Source organism: Myripristis murdjan, chromosome 22, assembly GCF_902150065.1.
Source record: "Myripristis murdjan chromosome 22, fMyrMur1.1, whole genome shotgun sequence".
Classification (NCBI taxonomy): domain Eukaryota; kingdom Metazoa; phylum Chordata; class Actinopteri; order Holocentriformes; family Holocentridae; genus Myripristis; species Myripristis murdjan.
This window is the reverse complement of record NC_044001.1, coordinates 17233796-17261669: the sequence shown is the minus strand read 5'-3', so window position 1 is coordinate 17261669 and position 27874 is coordinate 17233796. Positions and strand designations below refer to the sequence as shown.

General features: G+C 44.5%; 1 protein-coding gene across 2 annotated transcripts; it reads left to right on the top strand.

Annotated features, from left to right (window-relative positions):
- Positions 1-1744: 1744 nt before the first annotated feature.
- Positions 1745-27730, top strand: LOC115354792 (fibroblast growth factor receptor-like 1). Of its 2 annotated transcripts, XM_030045314.1 has the most exons (8): positions 1754-1785; positions 1871-2011; positions 2875-2971; positions 17486-17758; positions 23894-23980; positions 24313-24597; positions 25277-25630; positions 26033-27730. In XM_030045314.1, exons 3-8 carry the CDS (start codon positions 2887-2889, stop codon positions 26473-26475), a joined length of 1527 nt encoding a protein of 508 aa, XP_029901174.1. In that variant the 5' UTR covers positions 1754-1785; positions 1871-2011; positions 2875-2886; the 3' UTR covers positions 26476-27730. The 2 variants fall into 2 exon arrangements, with proteins under 2 accessions (XP_029901173.1, XP_029901174.1); XM_030045313.1 differs by having other exon boundaries at positions 1745-2011.
- The last annotated feature ends 144 nt before the right edge of the window (positions 27731-27874 follow it).

Here is a 27874-nt window from a genome sequence, read left to right as displayed (position 1 = left end):
GAGCTTGGTCTTATTTTGTAAAAAGCCAGTGCATTTCCATGGTAAGAGGTGTGTAAAATATTTAAAAACAGAAATAATGTTATATAGTTTTAAATGCTACGTATATTAAAATAAATTACTTTTTCCTGTTTCAAAAAATGTTGTTTGTTGTCTTGATGCACATCTCCTTATCACGTTCACAACCAAGTGCCATTTAATTTTCCCCTAAATGTGTGATTAGATTTATGTCCTTGATAGGTCAGCCTGTCCTCATGCACTGACAGCTGTCAGCTGTTGCCAAATACAAGAGAGAAGAGTCTGGGCCTTTTCCCTTGACACATAACATCTCTCTGATATACAGCTTCATAGATACTGAATTTGAGGATCCCAGTTTGAAACAGATACTTGAATGTAAATGTGAAGACACAAAATAGTCTATAATATTTTCTGATAGATTCAGCTTTCTGCAGAGCAGGTGCTCACAAAATACTCATTGTTTTGTCTTAAGTTGAGGTGTGTCTTAGTGGACCAAACTTGGTGGATGTATGACACTCCCATGTAACAGCAAATACCACTACGTGGGTAAAAATCCAAACTATCACTGTAAGAGTGCTGAATTGGTTGAATACAGTAAGGGCTTGCTATGTTATAATTTGAACATTAGCTGTATGCTCAGCAGGCGTACTGATTCACAGCCTTGGGGGCATTTCACTGACTGTAGATCTGTGCTCGTGTTTCCCTGCCACTGATCAGGCCAGATGGGTCACCGTGCCTACAGCAGTGCCCTGTTTAATTGAATTTATGGGTTAGTGGCACATGATGCAAATGCAGATTTTCCACTCTGCTAAATATTAGGGGAAGCCCAAACAATTACACCACAACATGCTAGACCATCATTTAATATTATTTTGTCACAACTGGCCCCATGTAAGAGGAACCTTTATTGTTAGATATTAGACTATAGCATTATAGTGGCCTACTGGATTTGGTGCAGTAATAGTAACAGAGGAAAACCTATGACACACAGACATTTTTTCACATCTAGTGAGTTAAATTAAACGATTGCTCATTTTTTTCTGGTGTAACATTGGTCCCCTGTTTGGAAACCAGAAAGGAATACAGTGGCCGCTGGGTGGCAGCACTGATTCACCTTAAAGAAGCTCAGTCACCAGAGGACAACTTAGCGAGATACAGAACATTGGAATTAATTGCTCATACGTGAATGCAATTTACTTTTAAATGCCTCAAATTATAGTTTGGTGCTACTGGAAATTCAATAATTAGGACTTGGCCTCAGCAGCCCTTTTCCCCGTTTCTCTACAGCTTTGAAAACATTTGGATTTCTTGGGATAAGGTTCTGCACTATTTATATAATTAGGAACAATCTACTCAACAGTGAGTTGATAGTGCTCCTGCCAGTATTTGTATTTTTTCCTAATATGTCCATACTATTTTTGTATTACTTTTACATGTGATTATAGGGGATTTTTCTATCGCCTTGTGTTCCTCTACAATTTATTTTGCAGTGGCCACTTCAGGGTTTTTGTTCCTCTCTGCTGTAAAAGTGTACGTATTGACCTGGCAATGTGAAACAATGGCCTGTGACGAGGAGGTGTGTGTGTGTGCGCGCGCGCGTGTGTGTGTGTCAGTGAGACAGAAAGAGTTAATGTGCTGATGGATGTGTCCAGCCTAAACTCTGTGATTGGCCCGAAGTTGCAGAGCTGGGACGGACGACGGGCTCTGCAGTGCGCACTGGAAAAGTCACTTGGTGTATGAAGTGAGCCACACGGAGGGGGCTGCTCTCTGGTAAAATTAACATAGGGGTTTTTTCGCGTGATTTACGGATGTGTGTAGTTTCATTTCTCACCCGAACTCGCTGTTGATCTCGCAGAGACGCGCGTGCTCGTCTGTAACGGGTCGGTGAAGAGTCGGCCACTGTCAACATTGATTCATGGACTCTGTACGGACTTCAGCTCAATGCAATTCTGTCAAGAGGTTGACACAAGGTTGACTCCATTCATTGAACATTCAGGTATGGCACCAAATTATTGATTTTATCCTTTTTAAAATACAAAAGGTCTTATTTATGAATTTGCATGCGCCGCCGAGCCACGAGTGAGCGGCAGCAGGGATGTTTTTACTGTAAGTAAGTTACAGCCAAGATAAACTGGCTCCAAAAGCACGTTTTCCTGTAAACTTTGCTAGCTCAGGCCAAGACTAGCTTTCTGAATAGTTAGCCTACATAAATAATATTTCTATGAGATAAACCTGGGCTAGCTACACTTTTCATGCCGAGGCCCTCCAAGTAGAAGAGCCACGGAGCCCCAGTTTGATAAAGGTGAGGGGTTTTGTCGTCTTACTACTGTAGCTGGAGAAAGAGGGAGAAAAACTCATATTTAAGTTACTATTCACTTAGTATATGTGTTCATATTTACATATTCTTGCATAGAGCCGACTTCTACTTGGATACAGTGGGCTACTCTTTAAATTAAGCAGTTCTCCATGTTTCTGGGGACACTTTTGAATCCTCAGGGGGACAGCCCGAGGTCCTGAACCCCATTTTGGGAACCACTGAGGTCAACTAAAGATACATGTCTCTCACCAGCAGCCACACAAAAGCCTACTGACAGTGAATCAATGGAGCACATGTAAACTTATTGTTAAAGCTGCATATTTTTGTATACAGTGCAGACAATAACATTCATTCCTGTTATTGTTCATTTCATATAGGCAAGCAGCAGCTTTTTCAAATTTCAGCCCTATAAGAAGTGGCTTGGAGCAGAGCTTTTTTTTTTTTTTCTAAATCTTTTGATAGCCAAACATTATCCCCCACGGGCCGGCGTGAGTCCTGCTATGTGCATTTACAGTGTGTCATTCTGACCATGTGTCTTTTAGATTTGAGGGAACATGAAGTTGTCTTTGCTCGGGATGGGATTCCTAAAGATTGTGCTGCTCATCTTTGAGGCTGTTTTACTGACCGACTGCGCAAGAGGTGAGAAACAAATATTCATAATCCAGTTTCTTTCGTTCTGGATTTCTTTCTTGGATGACTAGTTTTTTCTGTGAAGCTTGAACATAATACTGAATTCATAGCTTAGTTTAGGCTTAGCTAAATAGACGGGCTGTGGTTTGTTGTGAGCATGAAGAAAGTCTCAGTTGGCTCTAAGTTCTTTGCACTGAGAAGTACTAGGAGGAAAAACTTAAAAAAAAAAAGGTCTTCTCAACACAGCCCAAAATCAACAGAGGGGAATGAGAGAGGGCAAGCCAACCCATACCCAGTCATGGCTGTGTGTGTGTGTGTGTGTATGTTTCCGTGTGTGTGTGTGTGTGTGTGTGTGTGTGTGTGTGTGTAAGGGACTGTGTGTGCATTCACTGCAGCTAAGCCAAACAAACATATCCATCAGCTTCCCAGGGTGAAAGAACACAAGTCAGTGTTAGAGTCCAGCTCTCCCGGGGTTGGCCAGGGACTGTCTCAGCCTGTGTGTGTGTGTGTGTATGTATTTATGTGTGTGTGTGTGTGTGTGTGCGTGTGCATTTCACAAAAAAGTGAAGGGAGAGCAAGGGACCCCAGTTTGACCACAGTTCACCGCACTGTTTATTGTGCCAGCATCAATACTTTGGATCATGAAGACAACTTGCAGTGAGCTTGTCAACAGGTCATGAATAATTGTCTGGGCAATTTCTATGATTTCATCCACCATCGAAACCTGTCTGATGCAATCCAGCGCCTCAGCTGAAAGATCGGGGCAATATTTTAAAACAAATTTCAGGTTTAATGAGAGAAATTTGAAAGCCAGACAGAATTTGCTGGAAGACCTCTCACTGTGAAAACAAGCAGGCTCTGTACCTCGCTCTTTCTTCTCCTGCTCAGCGTGGTAGTGAATTCAAGAGGCGTCTGATAGGTACAATACCTGCATGTGGCTACCACGGCTTGTGGTAGAGGGGCAGGTGGGGGTTGGCGGCGGTTTAGAGGGGGAGATTAGATCTGTGGGTCTGCAGACAATGCCTCATTCACAGTGTGGCAGCCGTGCCTTCACGGCATGGATAAACCAAAAGTAAACAAGACGTGAAGGCTAAATAAGATTAGACAGGCAATTATGTATGTTTACAGATTAACAGATGTCAGAGGAGGAGAAACCCAACAAGGGAATCCGACAGTGGAAGCAGTCCGCCTCATCGGATGGCTGGTCTATCTGTTTAGCTCTATGCTGATTTAATCGCAGGGGAAAAAAAGGGAATATGTGGCCTGTTTTTCATAGTTTCTGTCTGAAAGCATTTGCAGATGCACAGACAGATAGACACATCAACAGATATGTAGCTCGCAGGCAGTCCAAATAACATGATTTTGAGTGATACTTAGATTTAACAGTCTATGAAGTGTAAATATTCAGGAGTTTGCCCAGAAGAAGTGATAATGCAGCGCGCTCTGCATCACAATCCAAGTGCAACAGCTTGACTCTGACATCCTGTGAAATACAGTCGGTGGTTTTGACTCGAGACTTGTGCTTTTATGGAGAAGCAGAGGCCAACAAAGCTGTAAAACCATCCCTATAAAATTTAACAATCTATGATGACATCTTTGACAAATGCAAATTAAATTATAAAAGACGGGGGCGCCTTTGACTTATGTGTGAAATAATAGAAACACATTGGAAGTGTTACTTTACTGCCGCTATCTAAGCATTTCAAGAAATCCACCTGAGAAGACAAGAGGTTAGAGGGAATGATTTCAAGCCTGTTGCTGTCAGTCATCAGATCACATCTGACCCTCAACCCTACTGCCACACACACACACACACACACACACACACACACACACACACACACACACACACACACACACACACCATACACACATATCTGGGGCTTCCTTCTTTATACTGTTAAGGCTACTACAACTGGCTGAGCAAGTATTATTTCTTGAGACCCCCTAGGACTCCCACACTTCCTCTGCCCCAGCTCCTTTCCTCCCCCTCTGGTGCTCCCAGCAGCCCCAGCAGCTGGAGGAGGTGCTCGGTGATCTGTCCCAGCGGAGTCTCTAATGTGGTGACAGGCCAGGGGACCACTGTGCTCCACTAGCTGAGGAATGCAGCAGGCTGGACATATGGACCTGCTGTGTGCTCTGCAGAGCTGCACCCTGGGGGAGAGTGAAGGAGGCACAAGGTGTCTCTGTTATGTACCAGGACTAACAATGAACCAGACTTACACACACGTCTGGTTCATTGTTAGTGCAACACGCACACACAGGCAGCGGCACTGTTTTGTTGCACTTTAATTACAAACAGGCAGATATTGCATCAAGTGCAGTTGTGGCTTTTTTGGCCCTAAAGACAAAAGTAATTGTTTTTGTGCACTTATGTGAGTCCATTTAATTTAAACTGTTTTCTTTTTTTCTTTTTTTAACACCAGGCACATATTTACTTTGCTACACCTCTGCAACCATCTGGAGAAATTTAGAGCATACAAACTACCCCTGCAACCCTTTTGGAAAATATACATTTTATAGCAGAGTTACATCATAGCTTCATAACAAGAAGGTACTATGAGATAAATTGTATGCCAAGGGCCTTTAAAATCACAAGGCCATTTGGCTCCCAGACAGTTTTCCATTTCCTTTAAATGTAATGAGGCTAGTTTCTCAGTAACCAAATGCCCCAAAGTCCTCTTATTTTTTAAATAGGTCCTGAATAGTAAGAGGGTATAACAGTGGTGTTCTGGCACTGGCTGGTCTGGTGAGAGAAAAAGGGGAGAGTAGAAAAAGCAAAAGAGCCGTACAGAGAAAATCAGTCAGCACTCGGGTGTAACAGTTTTCATCATCCTCGCTCAAGCTTTCTCCTTCAGTAGCTGCAATGCCTGATTTAGATATTAAATAAAATCAACACCAAAAAAACAGAAGTCAAGGGAAGTTATTTCACTATAGGAACAAACACACCTTTTCCTTCCATTTGAATTGTCTGGCTACTTGATACAGAACCTCCAATCTCTGAGATGTTACTGCATGTCATCATGTCCAAATTATATGACCAGACAACCAGAGCTGCCCACAGCGCCTCTTTCCCATGTCCTACTCTATTTCCCTGCTTCTCTGTGCATTTCCTCCCATTTGTTACCAGTGTAAAGTTGAAGGAAGTGAATTAAGTTAATGTGCTGTCGTTAAAACAAGGCATGAGCTGACCTTTACTCCCACCCTGCCTTTCTCAGTTCTCCGTAGCCCCTATTTACTGAGTCTGGGTCCATTTGCAGAGAACAATGGATGGATTATTATGTGCAGTGGTCCCCCAGGTTGGACATGGCAGCAGTAATTAATTTTAAACACTCCTCATCCCAGTAGACTGGGCTTATTTGCCATCTATTAGAGCACACTGCAAACAAGGGACTTGCTTTACTGAGGCGCTGACAATTAGAGGTGCGTGAGAAGAAGTTACGAGGGTGAATGAGCAGAGGTTTGTGTGTGTTTGAATATACGCGTGCGTGTGCATGTGTGTGAGTGTGTGTTTTATTAAGCAGTCTGAAATTGCCCTGAGAAAACTCATGATAATGAGACATCCAAGGAGCATAAAGCAAACCTCAGAGGTATACCAGCAACTCTCTGTCTCCATTATAACCAGGTGGAAATAATATTCGTGCTCCTATGACCGTTCTCATTCCACCACAGTAAAAATGTTACCACCACCACTACAATGTGCCCCCCCCCCATACACACACACATCTATCACCACACACTGCTGACCCCATCAGTTCTGTGGAAGTTAGAGGAAACATTCGGAGAGAGGAATGTGTCAAACTTCACCCCTCAGAGGGGAAAGAAAGGAAAGGGTTGTCGCGAGGAGGGAAGCTGTGATAAGTAGTCATAATGGAGGTCAGTTGGTGTTTACTTTAGCAGGGTCATATAATCCCTGTGAGCAACACTCCCTCATTGAGGGAATTTAATGGGCACTTCAATTAGCATTCATGTGGAATTTCAACAACCCATTGTCTGCTTTCAGTATTTGCCATTCTCAGCTGTATGCTAATGTTAGGATGCACAGAGTAGGGATTTTTTTTTTTTTTATAAATCTGACCGGATAATATGAAGGTCCGTCTGTATACAATGCTCATTAGTTTGTTAGGGCAGTTGGCTCAGGATGTGGTTTTCAGACCACACACACTCTTCCTGCTGGCTGAATAGATTTGGGTTCAGTTAAATAGAATTCCTTTTGCCCCTGTTAACCTTCGCAAACCCATAGAATGGCTCACAAAGTGCCACAGAGCTGTCAGTCTGTCACCATTCAAATGATAATCGACTTCATGTTCTTCCCTGGTTTGACTCGCATAAGTTACCAGACTCACCAGCGACAGATCACAGTTTATTGACAGCTGCTGGACATCAAGTTGAAGTCTGATGACTCTGGACAGCTCTTAGACTCCAGGTTGTTATGTGATGCTCCCAAGCTGGTGTACGGTATGTCTGTGGAAGCCAAAGGCAGGGCTGCTGTGTTACACCCTTGTCCAGAGAGACGGGGCTGCAGCCATTGGAAGTGAGCCTGCGAAAGGTGGGGGTGAGGGGCCGCCTCTCTGGAACCTTACAAGTGACCTTACAATAACATTTCAGCTCCACAGTGGGAAGTGTTTGTCTTGCGCAACGCTTCCTTCTAAGCCTCCTTCATTTCTGCACTCTCAATCTGCTCTGCTCTGTTTTCTCTTTTTTCTTTTGAGGAGCCAAGTCGTGGAGTGTGAGCCTTCCTCCTCCTTTTTCCTCCTCCTCCCCCCTCACCCAACCGATTCCCCCCTCTCTGTTTTGTGCTCCACAGCTGTTCACTCAGTCACTTAGTAAGTGAAATGACGAGAATCCAATTGCTCCCCTCTTTCACCCCTCAACAGGGGAAGCCAGTCTTGTTTTCCTGTAGATTTTAACATGTGGATTTATGGCTGTGAGCTGAGGCCTGTGTACAGATGTGGACGGGGCAGAAGTCACAACTCCCATCCTCTCTTTTCACTCCCACTCGTCTTTCCCTTCATTCTTTTTTTCCCCTCTCTCTGCCTCCCTATCATTGTCTTTTCTTTATGGGTTAATCTCCACCTTTTGCCCCTTCTTTCTCTCCTTGTATTGAGACATCTTGTAAAGGCAGCACAGTGTGTATAGCAAGCTATGTGCGTTGAAGGAGCAACTGTCTCTTCCTTTTTTTTCTCTCGAGAGTAACTGTATCTATATTTACTTGATGATGGACTTTTGGATGTTGCCTGGACTAAGCAGGTTTGAACACGTTTAAGAAGTTTGCATTGTGGTGTTAGTGAATAAATGGATGATTTAAACTGCAGAAATATTATCTGGCCCCAGTACCTGCCGCAACCTGCTTGAATCCAGTGTGCTGCAGTCTCATCCTTACTTATCAGAATACCAAATCACCCAAGTACCTGTTGCATATAATTTGAAGATGAATGTCTCCTCTTTCTCTTGCTTTTCCCCGCTTGCATGCCTCTTGTTCTCCCTGGAAACTCAGTTATGTCCCTCCGTTGTCCCTATTTGCATTTTATAAACCTGCTAGTCCTCATGATAAACTGACAGTACTGTAATATGTGTAGGCGAACAGAGCGCTATTCATCAGGGAAGTCCTTGCTAACAAAGGATTATCAGTGTTTTCTCTGTTTTTCTCCCGATTTCATCTCACACCTTTTCTCCAAGTATTTCATTATAAATCACTCATCGTCCCGACACCCCCCCCCCACCACCACCACCACCACCACCACCATCCCACCCTCCACCCCATCCACTGCCTCCCCTTCCATGTGTTTTGTTCTGCAGTTAAAAGGTTGATTGAAAGTTATGGTGGCAACAGCGATGGCTGGCTGGGCCTGAAGAAAGCCGAGCCAGGGGACGGCTGGGATAACGAGGTCTGAATGAGGCCTCCGCTGCCACCAACACACAGCAAGGACCCTCCCTCCTGTTTCTAATCCCCCCCCTCCTTTTTTGCACCCCTGCTTTCAGTTCACCTCCAATGGGCTTCAATGAGACCCCACATGGCTTACTGGCTTTTTCACTTCCACTTTGTTTTTCATTAGGAATTCTTTTGACAGAGCTTGGAAATTCTTTGTGCATTGTCTCTATTGATTGGGCTTAGAAAGAGTCGGGTTCGGGCGCTCGCTCATCACAATATGTCAAAATGTGAGTTTTCATGTGAACGTGGGCTGTCGTGATGGAATTCACTTCACTCATTTTCAGTACCGGTCTCTCTCAACGCTGAAGCACAGGCAAAGAGGCCCTCCTGAATTTTTAGTTCAAGGGACCCGTTGCATCTATAATGAATGGAAAAATATGTCCCCGCTTTGACTTGAGGAGTGGAACGGGACAAGAGAGGAAAAATCATTTCAGAGGCAGAGAGTATAATCTGTCATATTTTATAGCAGGGCTACTGCTATCCCAGACTGGAATTCTGCACCATGCAGTGAAACTGATTTGATTTCCTCATGCACAGGGATGTGATTTTGGCCTTGGATCCAGCGCTCGCTTTCATGCGCTCAGGGCTGGAGGCTTGGCAGGCTGGGGATCTGCTCTCCTTATTCTGTATCAAGACTGACTATTAGCTAAATGTACTATTCTTTTGATGTGTGCTGTTTCCATTATGCTGTGCATGTGTATGAATACCTTAACAAATAATTACAACAGTACCTCTGTCATCAAGCCCATGTTTTTGTGTTCTGCAGGACTGTACTGCCCTACCTGCAAAGTTTATTAGCGCAGGAGACAGAGAGGGAAGCAGAGTGCAGACGGAGACAGACAGGCTGGCAGACAGAGATGGATAGAGGGCAGTGACCTTTGTACAACCGAGTAGTAAGGTGAACTGGGAAAGCGCTGAACAAATTGTCACTGTGAAAGGGCGAGTACCACATCGTAATGACAGACTCAACAGCCTCACGATGACAGATTGATTTCAGACAATATTCCTGGATTGTCAAGAGGCCCCATTGCTGTCAGTGAGAGCTTTGCCAGCTCCTCCACCCCCTCTGTCTGTCTCTCTCTGTCCCGGCTTCTCCCCGTTTCCCTGCTCTGTCTCGTCTCTGTGTCTCACCCGCTTTTTCTTTCTCTCTCACCCCCTCCTCTCCCAGCCTATGCCCTCCCTTCTCCCTCCCTTCCCTCTCAACTGCCTGTTCCTGTCTGAATCGCTCCATTCTGCCCAAACACTCCTGCTACATCACATTCTGTCATTGGCTCGCTCCTGAAAAGGCCTTGTTGACAAAGGCGCTGGTGTAAAGCGCTTCCCCAGTGTCATGGAGATTGGCCGATCCTCAGACTGTACAGTGGTGTAGGGTTCCTGGGGACCGAGAATGGGGGAGCACTCAGGACGAGACCAGGTCATCACCACACAGATGTGACTTGGGCTGTGTGCGACCACAACACACACACACATACACACACTAGTCTCCTGGTGACAGCATGTCTGGCTCAAAATGGCCTTGTTTACTGTCTTTATGTTCACCTGCCAGTGAGTAGAACATCAGACAGACGCCAAGCGATGGTGACTCTACTTAATAAGACATCTGTATCCCATTGCACACCTCCGGGCTGGAGTCTGACTGTGTCAACACACAATCAGCTGAATGCAGGTTTGGGTGGTTAGTTTTCCCTGCCTTGGAATGCAGGGGGAGTCGAGAGGAGGGAGGAGGGGCACAGGGAGTGGCAGGATGCACTGACACCCCTCTCTCCCTCTCTGTTAACTGACAGAGGCCCATGAAGCAACAAGAATGCAGATTTTGTTTTGGAGAGAGAGCAGAGTAGAATGAGCATCCTCTGGAGCGAGGAGTATGTGGTTTAAAAGCTAATCTCAAGTGAGGAGTTTAATCTTTAACACACTTTGGTATGTAAGGCAGGTGGAACAAAATGACACCCAGATTAATGAGTTTCTATATTGCTTGACTCCAAACTCCTGTGTTTTTGTGTGTGTGTGTGTGTGTGTGTGTGTGAGAGAGAGAGAGAGAGAGAGAGAGAGAATGATAGAGCATGTGCTGGCGGGATGGAGCAGCCGTACATGTGTGAGTGTTCCCACAATGTCCCATTCAGTGCCAAGAGTTCAGTCCATCTCCAAACTTATTAGACAGACGGCAATAAACAGGTGCTTGTATGTGCCCTGAGTGAGAGAGAGAGACTGTGTGTCATGTGGCCGAGGCTGAGCCCAAGCCAGGGAGTGGGGTGTGAGATTGTTGAGATTCCTGGTTACTGCCGCCTGGGCCCACCTAATCCCCTTCACTCCCCCTGCCCTCCTCTCCTTATGAGCTGTGTGTTAAAGGAGGCCTCTCTGCCATCTTAGCCTCTGCTCCCTGCCACTCTCTAAATCAACCCTCCTCTCCTCTCTTTTTAACCCTCCTTCTTCACCACTGGCTTGCCTTTCTTTGTATGTTGCCTCTGTCCTCTTCCCTGATCCTCTTCTTTCACTCTCTCTCCCTGTCTTTCTCTCTGTTTGTCGTTCTATCTATCCATTTCTCTCCTTTCCTCCCTCCCTCCTGTTGCCTCCGTCCTGATAAGTGGCCCTAAGCACACACTCGGCCCCTGTCTGTGCACCATGCCTTAGCCTAATGGAGTGAGATAAAGCGCTAGAGTGCCACTCACTGTGCGCTCTTTATGATAGGGCATGGCCACTGGATTACAGGCTCAGTTGGGCACCAAAAAGATGATCGTTAACGAGTGCGATTGTGTTTTTATATATTGAGAACATTCTCAGAAAACTGTTCACCTCATTAGTCATGATATATCTAATATTATAGTGCATTACCACAGTAATACCTGTGTATCCTCACATCATGCATATTTACATCTGTAAGTTGAAAGCTTAAAGTGTTATTGTGCTTTAAAGCAACTGTAATCCCTCAGGCAGCATGACAGAGGATCGGGTTGTCTGGTAGAGGTTTTTGAAGGCCAATACTGCTGTTTTTGGTCTGAAGCTGCTGTGAACCAATATTTTAACCAAAATTAGTGTAATGCTAAAATTTGGCTTCTTTTATGAAATAATTCACCCAAGTGTTTCCCCAAGAGTTCTATTCTTGGCAGGGTGGAACAGCCCCTGAAACATTACCACAGCTACAACTCTAATAATAAGAATAAAAAATATTCGCAGATGTAAAAGTAGAAGTAGTTGTAGTAGTTTACACTGTGCGTGTGTGGAATTGATCAAAATGTTGCATTGCAGTCATTTCACAATAAAGGCTTCCCATTTTTAGTGAGGTGTCAAAAACAAAGTATATTCAAACAAACTGCATCCTATTCATGATATCAGAGGATGGCAAGATGTCCAGTTTTTCTTTGTTTTTTTTTAAAAGGGCATTCTAGGCTCAATATGGTGTCAGACTGGTTTATGTTATAAACCCATTGGAGTGGGTAGAGCCTTGGCCTGTGCTGCGCTACAACCATAGACTCTGGTCATATTGAGGCTCAAAACACACACACACACACACAAACGAATGCACGCACGCACGCACGCACGCACACATGCACGCACCTTTCCTCCTAGAAAGGCAGCTGGAGCCGGGAGAAGGCAGTCAGGTCTAATGAAATATAGCAGCTTAGAGTTCAAAGGCTCCACAGTAGGGCCTGTTAAAAGTCGGCCGCGTGATGGAGATGTTGCCAGAAGCTTTATGACGCTGGAGTAATTTCTCTCTGTTTTTGTTCCTGTTCTTTTGATGGAGTCGGCGGGAGCCCGTTGTTCTGGAGCCATTAAGAAAGGAAGTCGAGGCAGATTCACTGATGTTTGTCATAATAAGTGAGAGAGGCAGTTTCCTTTCAGACCTGATGCCGTGGCTACAATAATCCCGGTGAATCTGCATTAATCACATAGATTGACTGGAGCATCTCATTTTCTTATAGACCCCCTCCCCTCCGACTCCCCTGCTGTTTCTCTAGTCTCCATGGTCTCTCGTGTCACCCAATAGCTACTCTTCTACCATTCCCACCACTGAAGCAGTTGCTATTCAGCCCACATCAGATGGTGCCGAAGAAAGAGCCATTGTCCTGGCTGGTCTTACCCCGGTCTTATCTATTGATTGGAAAAGAGAGAGGGGAAAATAACAGGTATTGATTACCACACTGGGTGAAGTTGCTGGGCAGGACGTCTGGAGGGGTAAGAAAAGACGGCATTCTTTACCCTCCGCTGCCCCGCTGCTGTCAGAGCACCTTGTACCACCCTCTCTCTCTCTCTCCCCCCCTCTGTCTTCCCCTTTCACCCTGTCACTGCCCCCCCACTCCCTCCCTCTCTCTCACCTGGCCTCCGTTCTTGAATTGCCAGGGTGGCTCTCCCTCGCTCTCTCTCTTGCTTTTTCTGGGCGATTTTTATCTGTGCTTGTGAAATGTATAGCCCGGCGCAACAGTGGTCTCTGAACAGAGGCACTGGCCTTTCACACACTCCCCAAACTGTGGTGCCTGCCTCACCTTTCCCCTTTACCCAACCCCTCAAGTCTCAAGTGAAGTCACTCGCCCTGGATTTGGTTTCTAGCTTTCATGTATTATTTCCGTGTCATTTTTTTCCCTGCTCCTCTCGTGTTGCCTTCCTTGAACTGTAGCTGCGAGCCCACTGAGTCTTTTTCGCCGTCCATTTTGTTGACTTATGTTATAAAAGCGCCCTTGAGATTTTAAGAGATGCATGATAGGATATTTACCTGGTAGCACAGGGTCCATTAAACTCTAGTTCCTTCCTCCCTCATGCTGCTGGGCTGGCAGAGCGGGTCAGGCTCATCTGTCTGTCTGTCTGCTCTTGTACGGTCTGCTGAACTAACATATCAGTGCTGCTGAGTAGGAGGAAGCATTCTCCAACTAATATCACCCACTCTGTCTGAATTTCTTTATGTAAATACTGCGTGTTGAAGACAAATGTTTATATAAGTAATGAATCACTCCAGGCTGATAGCGTGTAAAGGGCTGTTGATGCGCAAGAAAATCTCACATTTGGCTAAAGATTAAGGGCAAAGTCCTTTTCATGAGTAGATGTTTACAGTGCTGTATGAATAACCATGTCCTGCATCGGGCCGACTGTGTTGCGTGCATCATCAAGTTGTTCTCATTGTGGTTGGTTGAGATCCAGGTGTTCTCTATTGGAGCGCCTGTCAGCAGACAAGCCAACCCTTTATTGACATGTTTGCAATGACTAGAAAGACCAAAGCACTTTGTATGGAGGGAAAAAAATGCATCTACACATTACAAATCCACAGGTGTTTTGTAAAAGAGAAAATAAATGAGGAGAGAGGTGCCAGCACATCTGAACATTGCTTAAGCCTGGCAACCTTTGTAGTCTTTCTTAGTTTTTGCGTGCGTGTTCCTCCTTCTCTTTCATTTGCATTCTGACATTTCCTAATGTATTTCTCTCCCTTCGATGCCTGCATGTCAGATCAACAGTTTGTTAACCCTCTCAGACGGGTTTGTAAAATGGCTATATTTATCCTGAATCACAAGAATGCCTCTCGTTGAATGTGCCCCTTTCTCTTAAAATAATCCATCACCAAATTGAGCAAAGAAAAACAGAGCTAATTCTGTGAGTCGCCAGGCCTCCTCCTCCTCTTCCTGCGCAATGAAAGATTCCATTCACACATGGAGCTCGGCTAAAATAAGGTCCCACACCAACGCTGCAATACGGGAAAGCCCATATGGTCATGTGTATCATTTTCCGTTTACATGGCAGCTAACAATTCGAGCAATTTGACTAAACATTCTGAAATGCTCACCAGTTTGTCATAAATATGTTGGATTCCCATTCATCATTTCTCTGCAGCGGAGGGTAATGCTTAGTTCAGCATACAGGAGAGGGCCTCCGAGCTAAAATAACACGGAGAAGTGCTGAGATTTTACTTCTTTTATGCTGTGATTAAATATTGAATTCGGAAGTCTTTAACTGCGTATCCTGCTAACAAGTTGATAAAGCAGCAACTCCCCCCTTTTCTGAGAATTTTATTTCCCACAGCTCAGAAAACACTTTGAGGTCTCTGAGCTTTCAACTCCAAGGCTAAGAGAACCTGTCCTTGAGAAGGAGGCGGAGGAGGTGGAGGTGGTGGTGTTAGAGGTGGAGGAGAGCCTCTATTGAAAAGGGATGGTGGTCACGCAGACAGCACAAATACTTATTAAGTTATTCAGACGATGGCCTTGATTTCAGCACCTCTTCGTGCCTTGTTTTTGAAAAGAGCTTCAAAAGGTTTTTTCAGGAGTGGAGACGGAGGGAGGAAATCATTTGCTGCACATTCCATGCACTTGCTGCAGCCGCCAAAGTCCTCCAGTTTATTAAGCCCGAAAGCTTCGGAGCTGGAGTGGTTCTGAGTGCTTTCAGTGCAGCCCTGCAAAGACGTTTGAACCCTGACGTATTTTTCTATTTTAAAATGGAAAACACCTCTCAAATTTATCCTCATTCTTACTATTTTCTCAAGAATTATATTATTCTCAAGGAACGCCTATGGCTTTTAGGAAGCTTTGTTTGGCCGAGGCAGGATCTACATTGGGTCGGTACATTTTGACGCTACACCTTTGGCATGAATCGGGTCTTTTGTCTGCCTTTATCAGTTCTGTAATCCAATAGGAGCACTTGGTTAAGTGGCTTGTGGACTGTGTTGTGGAGATAAATCAGGAGAGATAACTGCACCCTCTTTCTTCGTGATTTGGCAGAAACGCGTTTGTTTTCACAAGGCCGTGAAGTCTTTCAGGATCAATTCAGTCCATATGAGAGCAGTACCAAGCCAGAGAGCTGTGACCTGTTTGTGGTCCTCAGCAGAGTCTGCAGTGCAAAAATGAACAGTGAGCGCCTCTGTTCTGCTCTCCTGGTAGCAGAGGAGCGAGATATGGGCCAGCTGACAACAGCCAAGAAGACTGCGGTCACGTTTTCCCCGCAGACATAAACAGTGACACTTCCAATTTCCTGTGCATGCTGTGGACCAGGAAAGGCCAAACACAGAGAGGAAGGAAAACTCTGAGCACTGCACTGTGTGTGTGTGTGTGTGTGTGTGTGTCTATATGAAAGAAAGAGACAGAGAAAGAGGAGAGAGAGAGTGTGAGGCTTTCATTGATTTAACAGCTTTCCGTGCCTTCCAAGAGTTTTCAGGCTGTATTGCACAGGGCACCATAAAATAGCATGATTTTTTAACAGATCACATAGAATGTATAAATATGTATTAAATGTAGCTCCTGTAGCATCCAGAGTTCCCAGACAGGCCGGATACCTGTAGTTGAGGCACATCTGTTGGCAGTGAAATGGCCAGATGGGGTTACCTGAGTCACCCTCCCCCACCTCCAGCCCCATCAATATAATGAACTTCTTGTTTACCATATGTGTGAAATGCGCCAGAGGAATGTGACTGTGTGTGTGTGTGTGTGTTGAGAGAGGCCATGTGTGTTTACCCTCCCTGTTTTATACTGCTACCAGGCTGACCATTTGTTCTGTCCTCTGTGTGCTTTGGAAGGCTGTCGTGGCTAAAGGGTTTTGTTGCATTTACCCCCTTTCTTGCCCCTCTTCTCTTCTCGCCTTCGGTGTCCCGTCCGCTCAGTGATTCAGGGTTTTGTTTAGTTTTTGGTGGGGGGTTAGTTCATGGCTGGCACTCCAGTCTCAGTGTGAGTAGTGGTGCAGGGCTCCTAACACCATCATAGGGCGTTTCGGCCCGCTCCACTTCACTAGATCTGAGGGAGCAGACCTGAGCCAATTAAGAGCAGGGAGAGCCGGCTGCTGTCCGTCTCTCTGCGGCCCGCCCCCCTTATTGCTTTGATCTCTGGCACGCTACGCAAAACCAGAGCCAGAACATTTTACCCTCTCTGTGCAATGGATGACAAGGCTCGTCCAATTATTACAATCTGGTTTCAACATTTCTGGGTAATCAGACAAAAGGATGACAAATTACCTCTATCTCATTCCATCTGCCCATAACCAAGTGCGCTTGAGTCAGTGAGGTGAAATTCAGAGGTGTCCTGCTTTTATGTCCCACTACATCCCAAAAAGACAGTGGTTTTACCACATCAATGTCAGCTGGAGAAAAAAATCCATTCAGTTAAGGGGCTGGATTAATATTTTGAGAATTGTGGAGTAGCTCATTTCTTTAGATTTTATTTATTCATTTTGCTGTGTGTCTTGTAACTTAATTCTTCACTTAGAATCTATTGCGCTTGTTCTAGTACTACCACTGATTAGGTGCAGTGAACCATCCTGCTAACCTACCAAAAATAATTTCACCAGGGTTAGAGTAGGGAGATCCAGTGGAGAGTTTTAGTGTCTTACAGTCTAAATATTTCCAGGGCTTTTCCACCCTGACATGAATACAAGAAAGTCAACACATATTCTTTTGTGGCTTGAGAATTGTCAAATATAGAGGTACTGAATACTGACTAAAAATATCTGCCGGACTCAGAAAACCAATGTTGGTCAAACCCTGTTGTGGGCTGCAGATTCAATGATGCGCTCCCATGTTTTATGCCTTTTTGAAACTGTATTGATTCAGTATGGCTGCTCATTCTCCACAGACTCAGGAAAAGGTTTAATTCACCATTGTTTGGTGTTTTATTTATGGTGTGTGTCTCCAGGCCCTCCGCGGGTGGCTGAGAAGGTCGTTCACAGACAGACAGCCCGCCTGGGGAGCGCCATTAAGCTGCCATGCCCCGTGGAAGGAGACCCTCCACCCCTCATAATGTGGACCAAGGATGGACGCAACATCCACAGCGGCTGGATCCGTTTCCGTATCCTCCGCCTTGGCCTGAAAATCAAGGAGGTGGAAGCAGAGGATACAGGGACCTATATCTGCAAAGCCACCAATGGCTTCGGTAGCGTTAACATCAACTACACGCTCATCGTCATTGGTAAGTGCACAATGAGCTAAGTGTGTGTCACATCAGCTGGGATAATTAGTTTGTATAATCTGGTGCTGGCCCTTCTGATGAGATCACTGGGGCTAGTAAAACATTATATATCATACTTGTTAAAAAAAGTTAAGCTCAAATTAGCATCCATAAAAAGTGAAGTCACCTGTTTAGTAACTATGACCAAAGACCACGGCATTGAGTCAGACCACATCGTCTTCCGCAACGGAAATGTTTTCAAGTCAGATTTGTAACATTTCCTTGCGGTCGAAAGTCTCACCACGTTTCAGATGTTAAAAGACAGCATCCCGCGCAGAGGTCAAGGTCTAAAACAAGCGGATTTACAAAGGGGTTAGTGGTTGATCCTCTCGTCCATTGTATGTGTTATGGCCCCTACCTCTCCCTGCCCAAAGTAAACAGCGGCACGGGATATTGTTTCATACTACTTCATCCTCTGTGACTCAATTGGATCTGGAGTTCTTCCCTTTCCTTAGGCTACACTCAGTTAAGGGAGGAGGTCTGTAGCTCCACAATAAGAAACATATTCAGTGTAATAGTGGTGGTTTGTCTGCAAAGTCTCAACATCTCTTGAACAGGACCTAGAGGATCAAGCACACACTGAAGAAACTTTTTCACCCAGTACAGGCGTGCATTACACGTGTACGTGTACTTGTGCTTGTGTGCATACAGTACATTTCCTCTGCTTTAGAGCAGAGCATGATGAATGAGTGGAGTGGAGCGTGAAGGCTGTGTTTAGTCTAATTACTCTAAGATGCCTAATTAGGGCCAGAGTCTCTCTGAGGGAAGGCGAGGCCAGGGGCCTGATGGAGGAGTTGCAGCCTAGTCTTGTGACAGCTGCTCCACTGCTGCCTAGGTTCAGAAGAAGACCGTTAATCAGGCAAATCTGGAAAACATAGAGCACCTCAGAAAACTGGGCTCCTTATTGTACAGTAGCTACGAATGAGTTAGGAATAGATCGGACCAAAGTTATTTTAGGATTGCCCACAATGTGAAGTTGCCAATTAGTTCAAAAAGGGGGTATCTGTTGAGTTTGCTGAAATGAAAGGTTGGAGACAGAGACATACGGCAAGCATCATATCAAAGTTCTCACGACAGCTGTGCCATATCTTGTGTCAGTTTTACAATGCACTTCAAGGAGATTACCAATACATTTTTCTGTATATTTCATACACACATTGAATCCCTCTTTTTGGAACATATTCAGGATGAGTCATTTATTGTAAGACCTCTGCATGGTGGGAGTTCATAATTCATTTTTGTTTTTGCGGCGCTGCCCACATGTTATCACAATTTCTTGGTGCATATCATGTGTGTTTATTGATTTTCCCTTCAGAAAGTAGTGGTGTTAACTTGAGGTAAGATCAGTCAGTCAAGATGGCACATTGTGCTCAATTCAGCCAAATGTACTGTATCTACAAAACTCCATCAAAGCAGATCAGGGATGATAGGAACAGTTCAAGGTAAAGTTACAGTCTCAAAGGGTTTTACATGCCCACAGGTTTACAACAAGCAAAACAGGACGACACCCCATGGCTTGATCCTCATTGCAAGAAAAAACTAAGAAAAAACAGGGAAAAGAACAAGCTTAGCTCATTCAGGGTTTACTATCTACTTAACACTGCCTTTAATGATAAGTGCAGGGCTCTAAATACACAGTACATAGTGCACAAAGCAGTGATCAGCACATTCTATGGGAAATTTTAACGCATCGGATGACATTCATGAAATATTGACTGACATTTGACTGCATTAAACTAAGCTTATCTCATGTTAACACATTTATTACACCTTGAAAGATAATGAAAAGCATGAGTCAGGGACTTTATGGCTCCCTAACGATGACTGGGAATTAGCACACAGTTTTGGTTAACATTCTTTGAAGTTGCTGTAAGCTGTCAAACAGTTTAGGCAATCAGAAGCAAATATAGTCTAAGCGAGGGAATGAGAGGAGAGTCTCTTGCAGTATTTTCCCTGACCAACGTGTTCTTCTAACATGCAAGGAGACTTATGAGATGAAATATTTGTCTTTGCAATGATAGCTAATGCATACATCTTTTTATTTTATTTTCGGGCCTAAAGATTTACACATGCACAGAGACAGACACACAGTCAATATATCTCAATGATAGATAACAACTCTCACCCTGTGATGTGTTTTTTGTAACAAATGATGTCTGGTTTGGCTCCTGCTGCAGCATGACTGAGTGAGAATGAAGACTTCAGTGAAAACTCTTTCAGATTGCTGTGATGAAGCTAGCAGGGATTGTGGGAGATCAATTCAACCTGACTGCATGCTTTACTTTACTCCCACTCAGTGAGTACGTTAGGAAAAAATACCTTTGGAAGTTCAATCATGAGTCTTTCTTAGAAGCATATTTCCATGAGATTTTCATCAGGGGTGTTTTTGCCCTTTATGGAGTTAGCTAGAGAGCGTTTGGCCCGGCTCTTGATCCTGATCTGGTTTGTTCCATTTCCTACTTGTCCTCTGGTGGTGGTGAATTCGTGACAGACCAACACTAAACTCTCAACAGCCATTCAGCATCTCTGTTTTGTGAGACCACAGGGACCCCCCCCTCGCCCTTGTTTCTTCTCTCTCGTCCATCATCCCAGCCAGGGACTGGCAGCCATCACCCGCAATGTTTGTTTTTATAGATAATTGTTCCATCAGGAGTGCACTGCTTTCAGAGCGCCTTTTTTTTGCCATGAGGGTTAGCAGAGTGTTATTTTCAAAATACTTAACAGGACTGAAGTCATGGGATGAGAGCACCAATAGCTTAAATTGGCCAAATAGTGTGCAATTATCATGAGCAACACTTTCCATTAACCTTGAATCATCTAATTGTTAGTCATTTTAATGTTGTTGCATTCATGTTAACGGGTCCTGTTGGGAATCCTGCTGTATTATTCAGAAAGAGCAGGGCAGAGAGACTATTTATTTGAAACACTGTAAATGAGGGATGACCTCCAGCAAAGCTCTATGTACAGCATCAATCACATCAGTTTATCATTTTTACTGGATCACAGAATAAAAAAGAAAGAGAAACAATTCCAGTCAGCTTTAGTGCCGTTTGGTGGAGCAGGGTTGACAAAATCCTGGCAGCCGTTCAAGTTCAAGTTCAAGGCCCAAAGTGAAGAGCATACTTTTTAAACATCACTTGGGACCTGAGGAGGAGAGGCGAGTTCGAGCAGAGAGGCCAAGCAGGAGGAAGACAGTAAGATAGACAGACGGCGAAGAAATGGAGTGAGATTAAGTGAAAGTGAAAAAGTGAGGGAGTTTGCAGTGTGATTTAAAGGGGGGGTTACACAGCGGCTGGAGAGATATCCCTCCCCATCTGCCAGGGGACAGCCTGTCCTCCCCCCAGCTATCTGAAGAATCTGGTCGGTCAGTGCAACATGGCGCCTCCTCAATCCCTCCAGCTGGCTGTTTGGGCCCTGTTTGGGGTGGTCTCCTGACAACTGGCCCCATCTACGCCTGCTTCCCCCCACCCCTACTGACTGATGTGTGCAGCACCTATCAGTCCTCAGCTGCTCAGACTAGAGTTGGCATCACATTAGCAATACCATGGGATTGTCATATTAACATTTATAGGATTGGATTTTAATGTTTATGTGTATGCAGACGATAAGCCACAGGCTTGGCAGCACCTTTAATTTCTGCATAGATGTGTTGGCACTTGGTGTTTAATTTTGCCCCTCTCTGGAGATGTTGTAAGGCCAGCTGCTGGATCAACTGCCCCATGTGTGATGGCTGATCACATGTGGTAGCTGTTCGGAGACTTCCAGAGTGTGATGCAAGGCCACTATGCGTAACTTTCCCTGGACATTAGAATGTCCCCAACAACATCTGGAGCTCATTGTGACCCCCCAAATCATGGGGCCTTTTCCTGTGATTCAGCTGGCACACAAGGCCAGCAGAGAGAGCGTAGTGGCTTATTTCCTGTGGTTGGATTTGTGAATGAAAAGGGAGGGAACGGCATCAGACCCCAAAAGACTGTAGTGGGGCTATGAATGGACTCATGCTGATGACTTTTGCACGGTGGAGGGCAGATTGCTTTTTAAACAGCATGACGTGTTCTTGGTGTACTTGGAGCATTTTGTAGTGTACGTAAGCATGCACTTGATTCATGACTCCCTTAAACTGGATTTCCCCTTTGCATAATGAAGCTACAATTTGATTTCACTGCTTGATGTGTAAGGTACCAGAGTTTCATAGAAAGAACTTTTTTTTTTTATTCACAGGAATAGGTCTCTCTTAAATTGAATGGAGGAGAAATAGAAAATCTGAACACGGAGGCCACTCAGTCCCTCTCCATTTACTGATAATTGTATTTTTTTCACGATTCCAAAAATAGCAATCATATGGCAGCCATGAGATGTCCTGCTTCCCTCCTATCTGCAATCTAGTGAGCCAACATTGTGTGAAGACAATAGTGGCTAGGGATCGTTGCAACGGTACAGAGGCATAAAGGGTGCCATTGTTCCCTGGAATCGCCAAAAAGTAGAGAGGAAATAGATTCAGGAACCAAAAAAAAGTCAAAAAGAAAACCCCGGCAGTGTGGGACCATGTTCTGTTTGGATTGGGAGGTTCAGGAACCGGGAGGAATGTGGAGAGCCCAAGTGAGCAACAGAGAAATATTTCTTCCAGTGGAGGCTGTTTTTTAAAGGAATGGGTTATTATAGTTGGCCAGTTAAAGCCCTTCAAATAGCCATGACATCATGGCTGGGCCTGGTGCTGCAGGGGACAGACAATGGAGGGTTTGTGCCCAGAGAACCCTAGAGTGCTTTGAGGGGTTTGGGGGGACTTGGAGGGCGGCAGGACTAGGGGGTTAGAAGTCACATCTGGTCTCTCTACCTGACCCAGTCGAACACTGAGAGGGAATCAAGTGTGCCAAGCTGCACCTAGAGAAACTCAACTTGGGACTGCACTGAGCTCAACTTCAAAACTAAGTGTGCAAAGTACAGAACTTGTTGGTTGTTTTTCCTTTCTGCACCTTTATAAACATGAAAATGTGCGGACATTGCTCAGTACTTTAATAAATAATGTCAAATATGAACAGTATCTGTCCCTTAGTGTCAAATAAAAATCGCTAACTTATAACTTATGTTAAACAATGTCAGAAATATTGTGAATGACTTGATTCCTGACATGAAATGACACTTCAGTAGTATCATATAAAATATTTTAACACTCAACTCATTTGCCTGGCCTTCTATAATTGTCTGTTTCATGTCTGTCATTGCTTAAAGTGGCAGAGTTTGGCAAGGAACCCGATATGCTTTATTAATTCATCAGTGCTTTACTCACAAAGTTGATATGCATCACAAACCATCTATTAGGTTTCACTCATTATATTTTCTCTAAGCCCCGTCTTAGCTCCGCTGCATGATGTCAGCCAATGACATAAACTCCACAGCTGTCTCCTGGAACTGGGCTTATGAAAACTGATCATATTACTTCCAAATGCTACAGTGTATGACCTTAGCATGCACCCCGCTTAGAGCGGCCTATCTGTAAATGCTAAATTTACTCAGATAGAGCCAAGACTACTTTACAGGGCCTGTTTGGCTTCACGTCTGTGACTAGTGTGTCAGTGATGTTGTTAGAAAATGTAAATCAAAAGAACTAAAAGAAAGTCCACACTTCACTGCACTCTGTCCTTGATATTGCCACAGGAATGCAGAATGGATTTTTACAAACTTAACAAGCGTATGGCCAATAGTAAATTATTGTAATCCTTCAAATAAAATAAATGCCCATGGAATGTGCATAGGGCACTTGCTATAATCAGGATGTTTCTGTAATATCTCAGGTGTTTACCACATGGGTTTTTGTGTAAAAATCTGAAAAAGTCCTTTGCAATATTGACTACACAGTAACTGCATTTCATATTAGCCCAAATGGCCACAGAAGTCTTTACTACAAGTGAAACTCTAATCAGATTACCATATATAATCTCTGTCATCACCCCTCTCTACAGCTTCTAAGGCCTTCACTGCCTGCTGATTTAATACAGCGTGTCCATCATTTTTACACATTTGAATCCTGTGCTGTACATTTGCCTTTGTGTATCTCCCTTGCAAGAGGGGTGACACCCTGATGTTTTGTGTCCACAGATGACTCCGGTTCTGACAAGACTGGACCAGATGTGGCTGATGGATCAGAGCCTGAGCTGAGCCCCGATGGCTTGTCAGGAAAACTAGGTAAGAGCTCTGTTACCATGCAGTCACTGATGTAGAGCCAAACAGAAAGAAAGGTGACCTGTGATGTCCAGTTGGTGATCATATTAAGTCAAAAAATCACCTGTAGCAACAAAAATCAATTGTATTTTTGGGACAATGCATTGATTTAAGGTGTATTTGACACATTTACCCTCATCTTCACATAATGTGCATTGGGCTGATATACTCCACAATATAGGCATCATTTTAGCAAATCGGGGAGTTACCACAAATGCAACATCGTGGTAACTCCTACAGTCCCAATGGATCCATGTGAAAAGTAACTAAATGTTTTGCCGTCTTTTCTCTAAAAGTACGCCCCCGCTTCACCCAGCCTGCCAAAATGAGGAAGAGGGTGATAGCTCGTCCTGTGGGCAGCTCCGTTCGGCTCAAATGCACGGCCAGTGGAAACCCTCGGCCAGATATTGTGTGGCTTAAGGACGACAGGCCACTGACAGAGCAGGAGGTCGGCGAGGGCCGTCAGAAGAAGTGGACTCTGAGTCTGAAGAACCTGACGCCAGAACACAGCGGCAGATACACCTGCAGGGTCTCCAACCATGCGGGGGAAATCAATGCCACGTACAAAGTTGAGGTCATACGTGAGTATCCCACAGAGAGGCTGAGCTGTACACATTGTAGATTTGCTCACCTTGATATATCTCTGTGATAATTGATGAGGTAAAGTGAATAAAACTAAGTGTTTACTGCTGTTTGGTCTGCATTAACACTGTGTGAATGTAATCATTGTAATGCTGGGTCTGGTTTTAACCGAGGAAGAGCCGTAACCTTTTCAAGATCCTCTCTGATCTACCTACTGCTGACTTCTGAGTTTGATCACCAGGTCTTACTCATATTCCTGCTCCATGGATGAATGTGCTTGTGTAATCATGTATATGAGAAGCATATTGAGGAAGCAGGCCTGAGAGTGAGCGCTTGTATTCGGTGTTTGGGAAGAGGGGAGAGCGAGGGGCTCTTCAACCCAGAGACCCTCCACCCAATCTGGAGCTGATTAAAGCCCAGCTGTCTGCCAGACCCCTAACTCCCCCCCTCCCATGAGAAATGTGTGCTGTACAACCAGGAGCAAAGAGAGAGGAAACTAATCACACATACTTCTTGTGTTACATGTGGTATTTCTCCCTCTCTGTCAATTATAAGCTATGAGCCTGAGGCTAATAACGGTATGGACAACAACTAAGACCTGTTCTATGCGCACAATGTCTGCCATGTTGGGAGATGTGTGTGTGCATACTGACAGTTCTTATGTGTGTGTCTGTGCAGAGAGGACAAACTCCAAGCCCATCTTGACAGGCACTCACCCAGTCAACACTACGGTGGACTACGGAGGCACCACGTCCTTCCAGTGCAAAGTGAGGAGTGATGTTAAGCCGGTCATCCAGTGGCTCAAACGCGTGGAATCTAACGAGGAAAGCCGCTACAACTCCACCATTGAGGTGGGCGACCACCGTTTTGTGGTGCTGCCCACAGGGGAGGTGTGGTCACGGCCCGACGGCTCCTACCTCAACAAGCTGCTCATTACCCGCGCCAAGGAGGAGGATGCCGGCATGTACATCTGTTTAGGCGCTAACACCATGGGCTACAGCTTCCGCAGCGCCTTCCTCACTGTGCTGCCAGGTGAGGCCTGGGGAATGTCCTTTCACAGCTCATCACTCCAAGAGCTACTATAGAGAGGCACTTGAAATAAACAGCTCCGACAGGAATTCTTTACATCAGTTTGTGTTGATCATGAGTTATGACGTGTGGACAAAGAAAAATATGGGTTGGACTTAGATACCATGTTTTTATTCCCTACAGTAAATTATAGATGTAAGTAGACAAAACATTCAGAGGCCTTACAAGTTATTTTAGTCAGTCTTCCCCTTTGGTTTAGCTTTTCCCCTCATAACTCTGGAGGAAGATGATTAAAAAGTTGTAGGAATAACACTCTTGTAGTATGCTGTGTACACAGAAAAGGTAATGACAAGATTTAAGATTGATCGCTTTTTTTAAATTGTCCCTTTCTGTCCTTCTTTCCAGACACCAAACCTCCCATCACACCCATCTTTGCGCCAGCCTCCAGCTCGCTGCCCTGGCCCGTCATCATCGGCATCCCTGCAGGAGTGGTGTTCATCTTCGGCACAGTGCTCCTGTGGTTCTGCCAGAGTAAAAAGCACTACTCCTCTCCCAGTGCTCCAGCTGTGGCTGCACAGGTCCTGCAGACGTCACACCGGCTGCCCTACCGAGAGCGGGACAGGGGCTGTGTTGCCCCGTCGTCCTCCTCCTCCAGCCCAGATAAAGACTGCATGAGCTCCATAAACTATGAGGAGTACCTAGCGCAGCAACAGCTCCTCCTCAGCCAAGGAGGGCCGACACTTCCCACCAAAATCTACCCCAAAATCTACACTGACATTCACACACACACTCACTCCCATGTGGACGGGAAAGTACATCAGCATCAACACATCCATTTTCAGTGTTAGCGTCAGTGCCAAACATTTCCTCTGAACAGCTCCGGCATCTCACAGGGACTACGAGCTGTGGACCAGACACCCAAGAACTTCTCTGCAGTGACATTTTACCTGGCATTGCTCTTTAAACGATTGCATAATCTGTGCCAAACTCTTCTTATAGCTGGACATTATGGAGAGTATGTATGCACAGTCTTGAGATAAACATATCAGTGGTCAGTGATAGAAAAGTTGGGTTATGTCATGCTGCCATATTTGGTGCTTTTTTTTTTTTTTTTTTTTTACCGGACTCTCACACCACTAAAATCGATTAATCCTTGTTGTGCACTTAATACACAAAGGCCAAGGAATTCATGTGTTGTGTGTGGGTTTAATTGCAGCTTTTCAGGCTACCTGAAAGAAAGAGAGTCCTTCTTTTTGGTAAGGTTTTCTGTTTTCCCATTTCTACTTGAGGTTTTGTTGAAAAATGGAGGTTAGTTTTACCCTTCACTCTGTCAGCTGTAGAGCAGAGGCTCTGTGTGTTTTGTCTGGTCATGATGAAAATGGTACTGAAGATTTACAAAAGGGCTGGTTTTATGCTCCTACTCAGGTTGTCCTTTTGTTTATGTTTGGAATGCACATGCATTTAATGCTGACCACTATCTTTTATTTTACCCGTTTCCATCCCAGACTTTTATCCCTCCTTTAGTACTGCTCTACAATAAACTGGTAAGCTTAAAAAACCTTTATGAGGTACGCAAACCTTGCCTGAGACTGCAAGGGATGGAATAATTGTGTGTCCATGTTAAGTGTATAATTGGTCTTCATTCTCATTCAAACTTCTGTGTAGGTTCCCACCACTAGTCAGTAGCACGTAGAGCTAAAATATGTTCCAACACTACCCATACCAGTGATGACAAAACAAAAATGAGTATTTTGGACTGCAACCATATCCAACCATAAGTAATGAAGCTGTAACCGTTTATATTCAAACTGAGTCATGAATATTTAATTTATTTTGTTAAGAAAATGTATCAAATGTTTATTTTTCAGAGTAAGGCGTTTTACATATCTATGAAGTTTATTAAAGTATACTGTAGTCATGTATAGTCCATTTTTGAGTACTTTGTCACCCAGGTTAATCACATTTAGTTCATGCAAATATGTAGGCAACGCTGTATTTGTAATTGGTTATATTTGACAATCCTGTATGATACTCTCTTCAAGGTTCAAAAACTAAATCATCCAGAGTTTGGTGATTTAGTAGTTTGATTAAATGACTTGAAACTGATTAATTGGATGCCTCACACATTGATGTGCATATATAAATTTAACTCAAACTTACAATATTTGGAGGGTAACTCTGGATATTCTTCAAAGGCTCCATTCTCTACACAATAATGAAGATGTAGAAAGCCATTGTGAAGGAGAT

Excerpts from the sequence above, each read along its gene's own strand:
- LOC115354792 (XM_030045313.1), top strand. The coding sequence starts at position 2,887 with ATGAAGTTGTCTTTGCTCGGGATGGGATTCCTAAAGATTGTGCTGCTC. Across the intron at positions 2,972-17,485 it reads ACTGACCGACTGCGCAAGAG|GCCCTCCGCGGGTGGCTGAG; the intron begins GTGAGAAACAAA and ends GTGTGTCTCCAG. Across the intron at positions 17,759-23,893 it reads CTACACGCTCATCGTCATTG|ATGACTCCGGTTCTGACAAG; the intron begins GTAAGTGCACAA and ends TTGTGTCCACAG.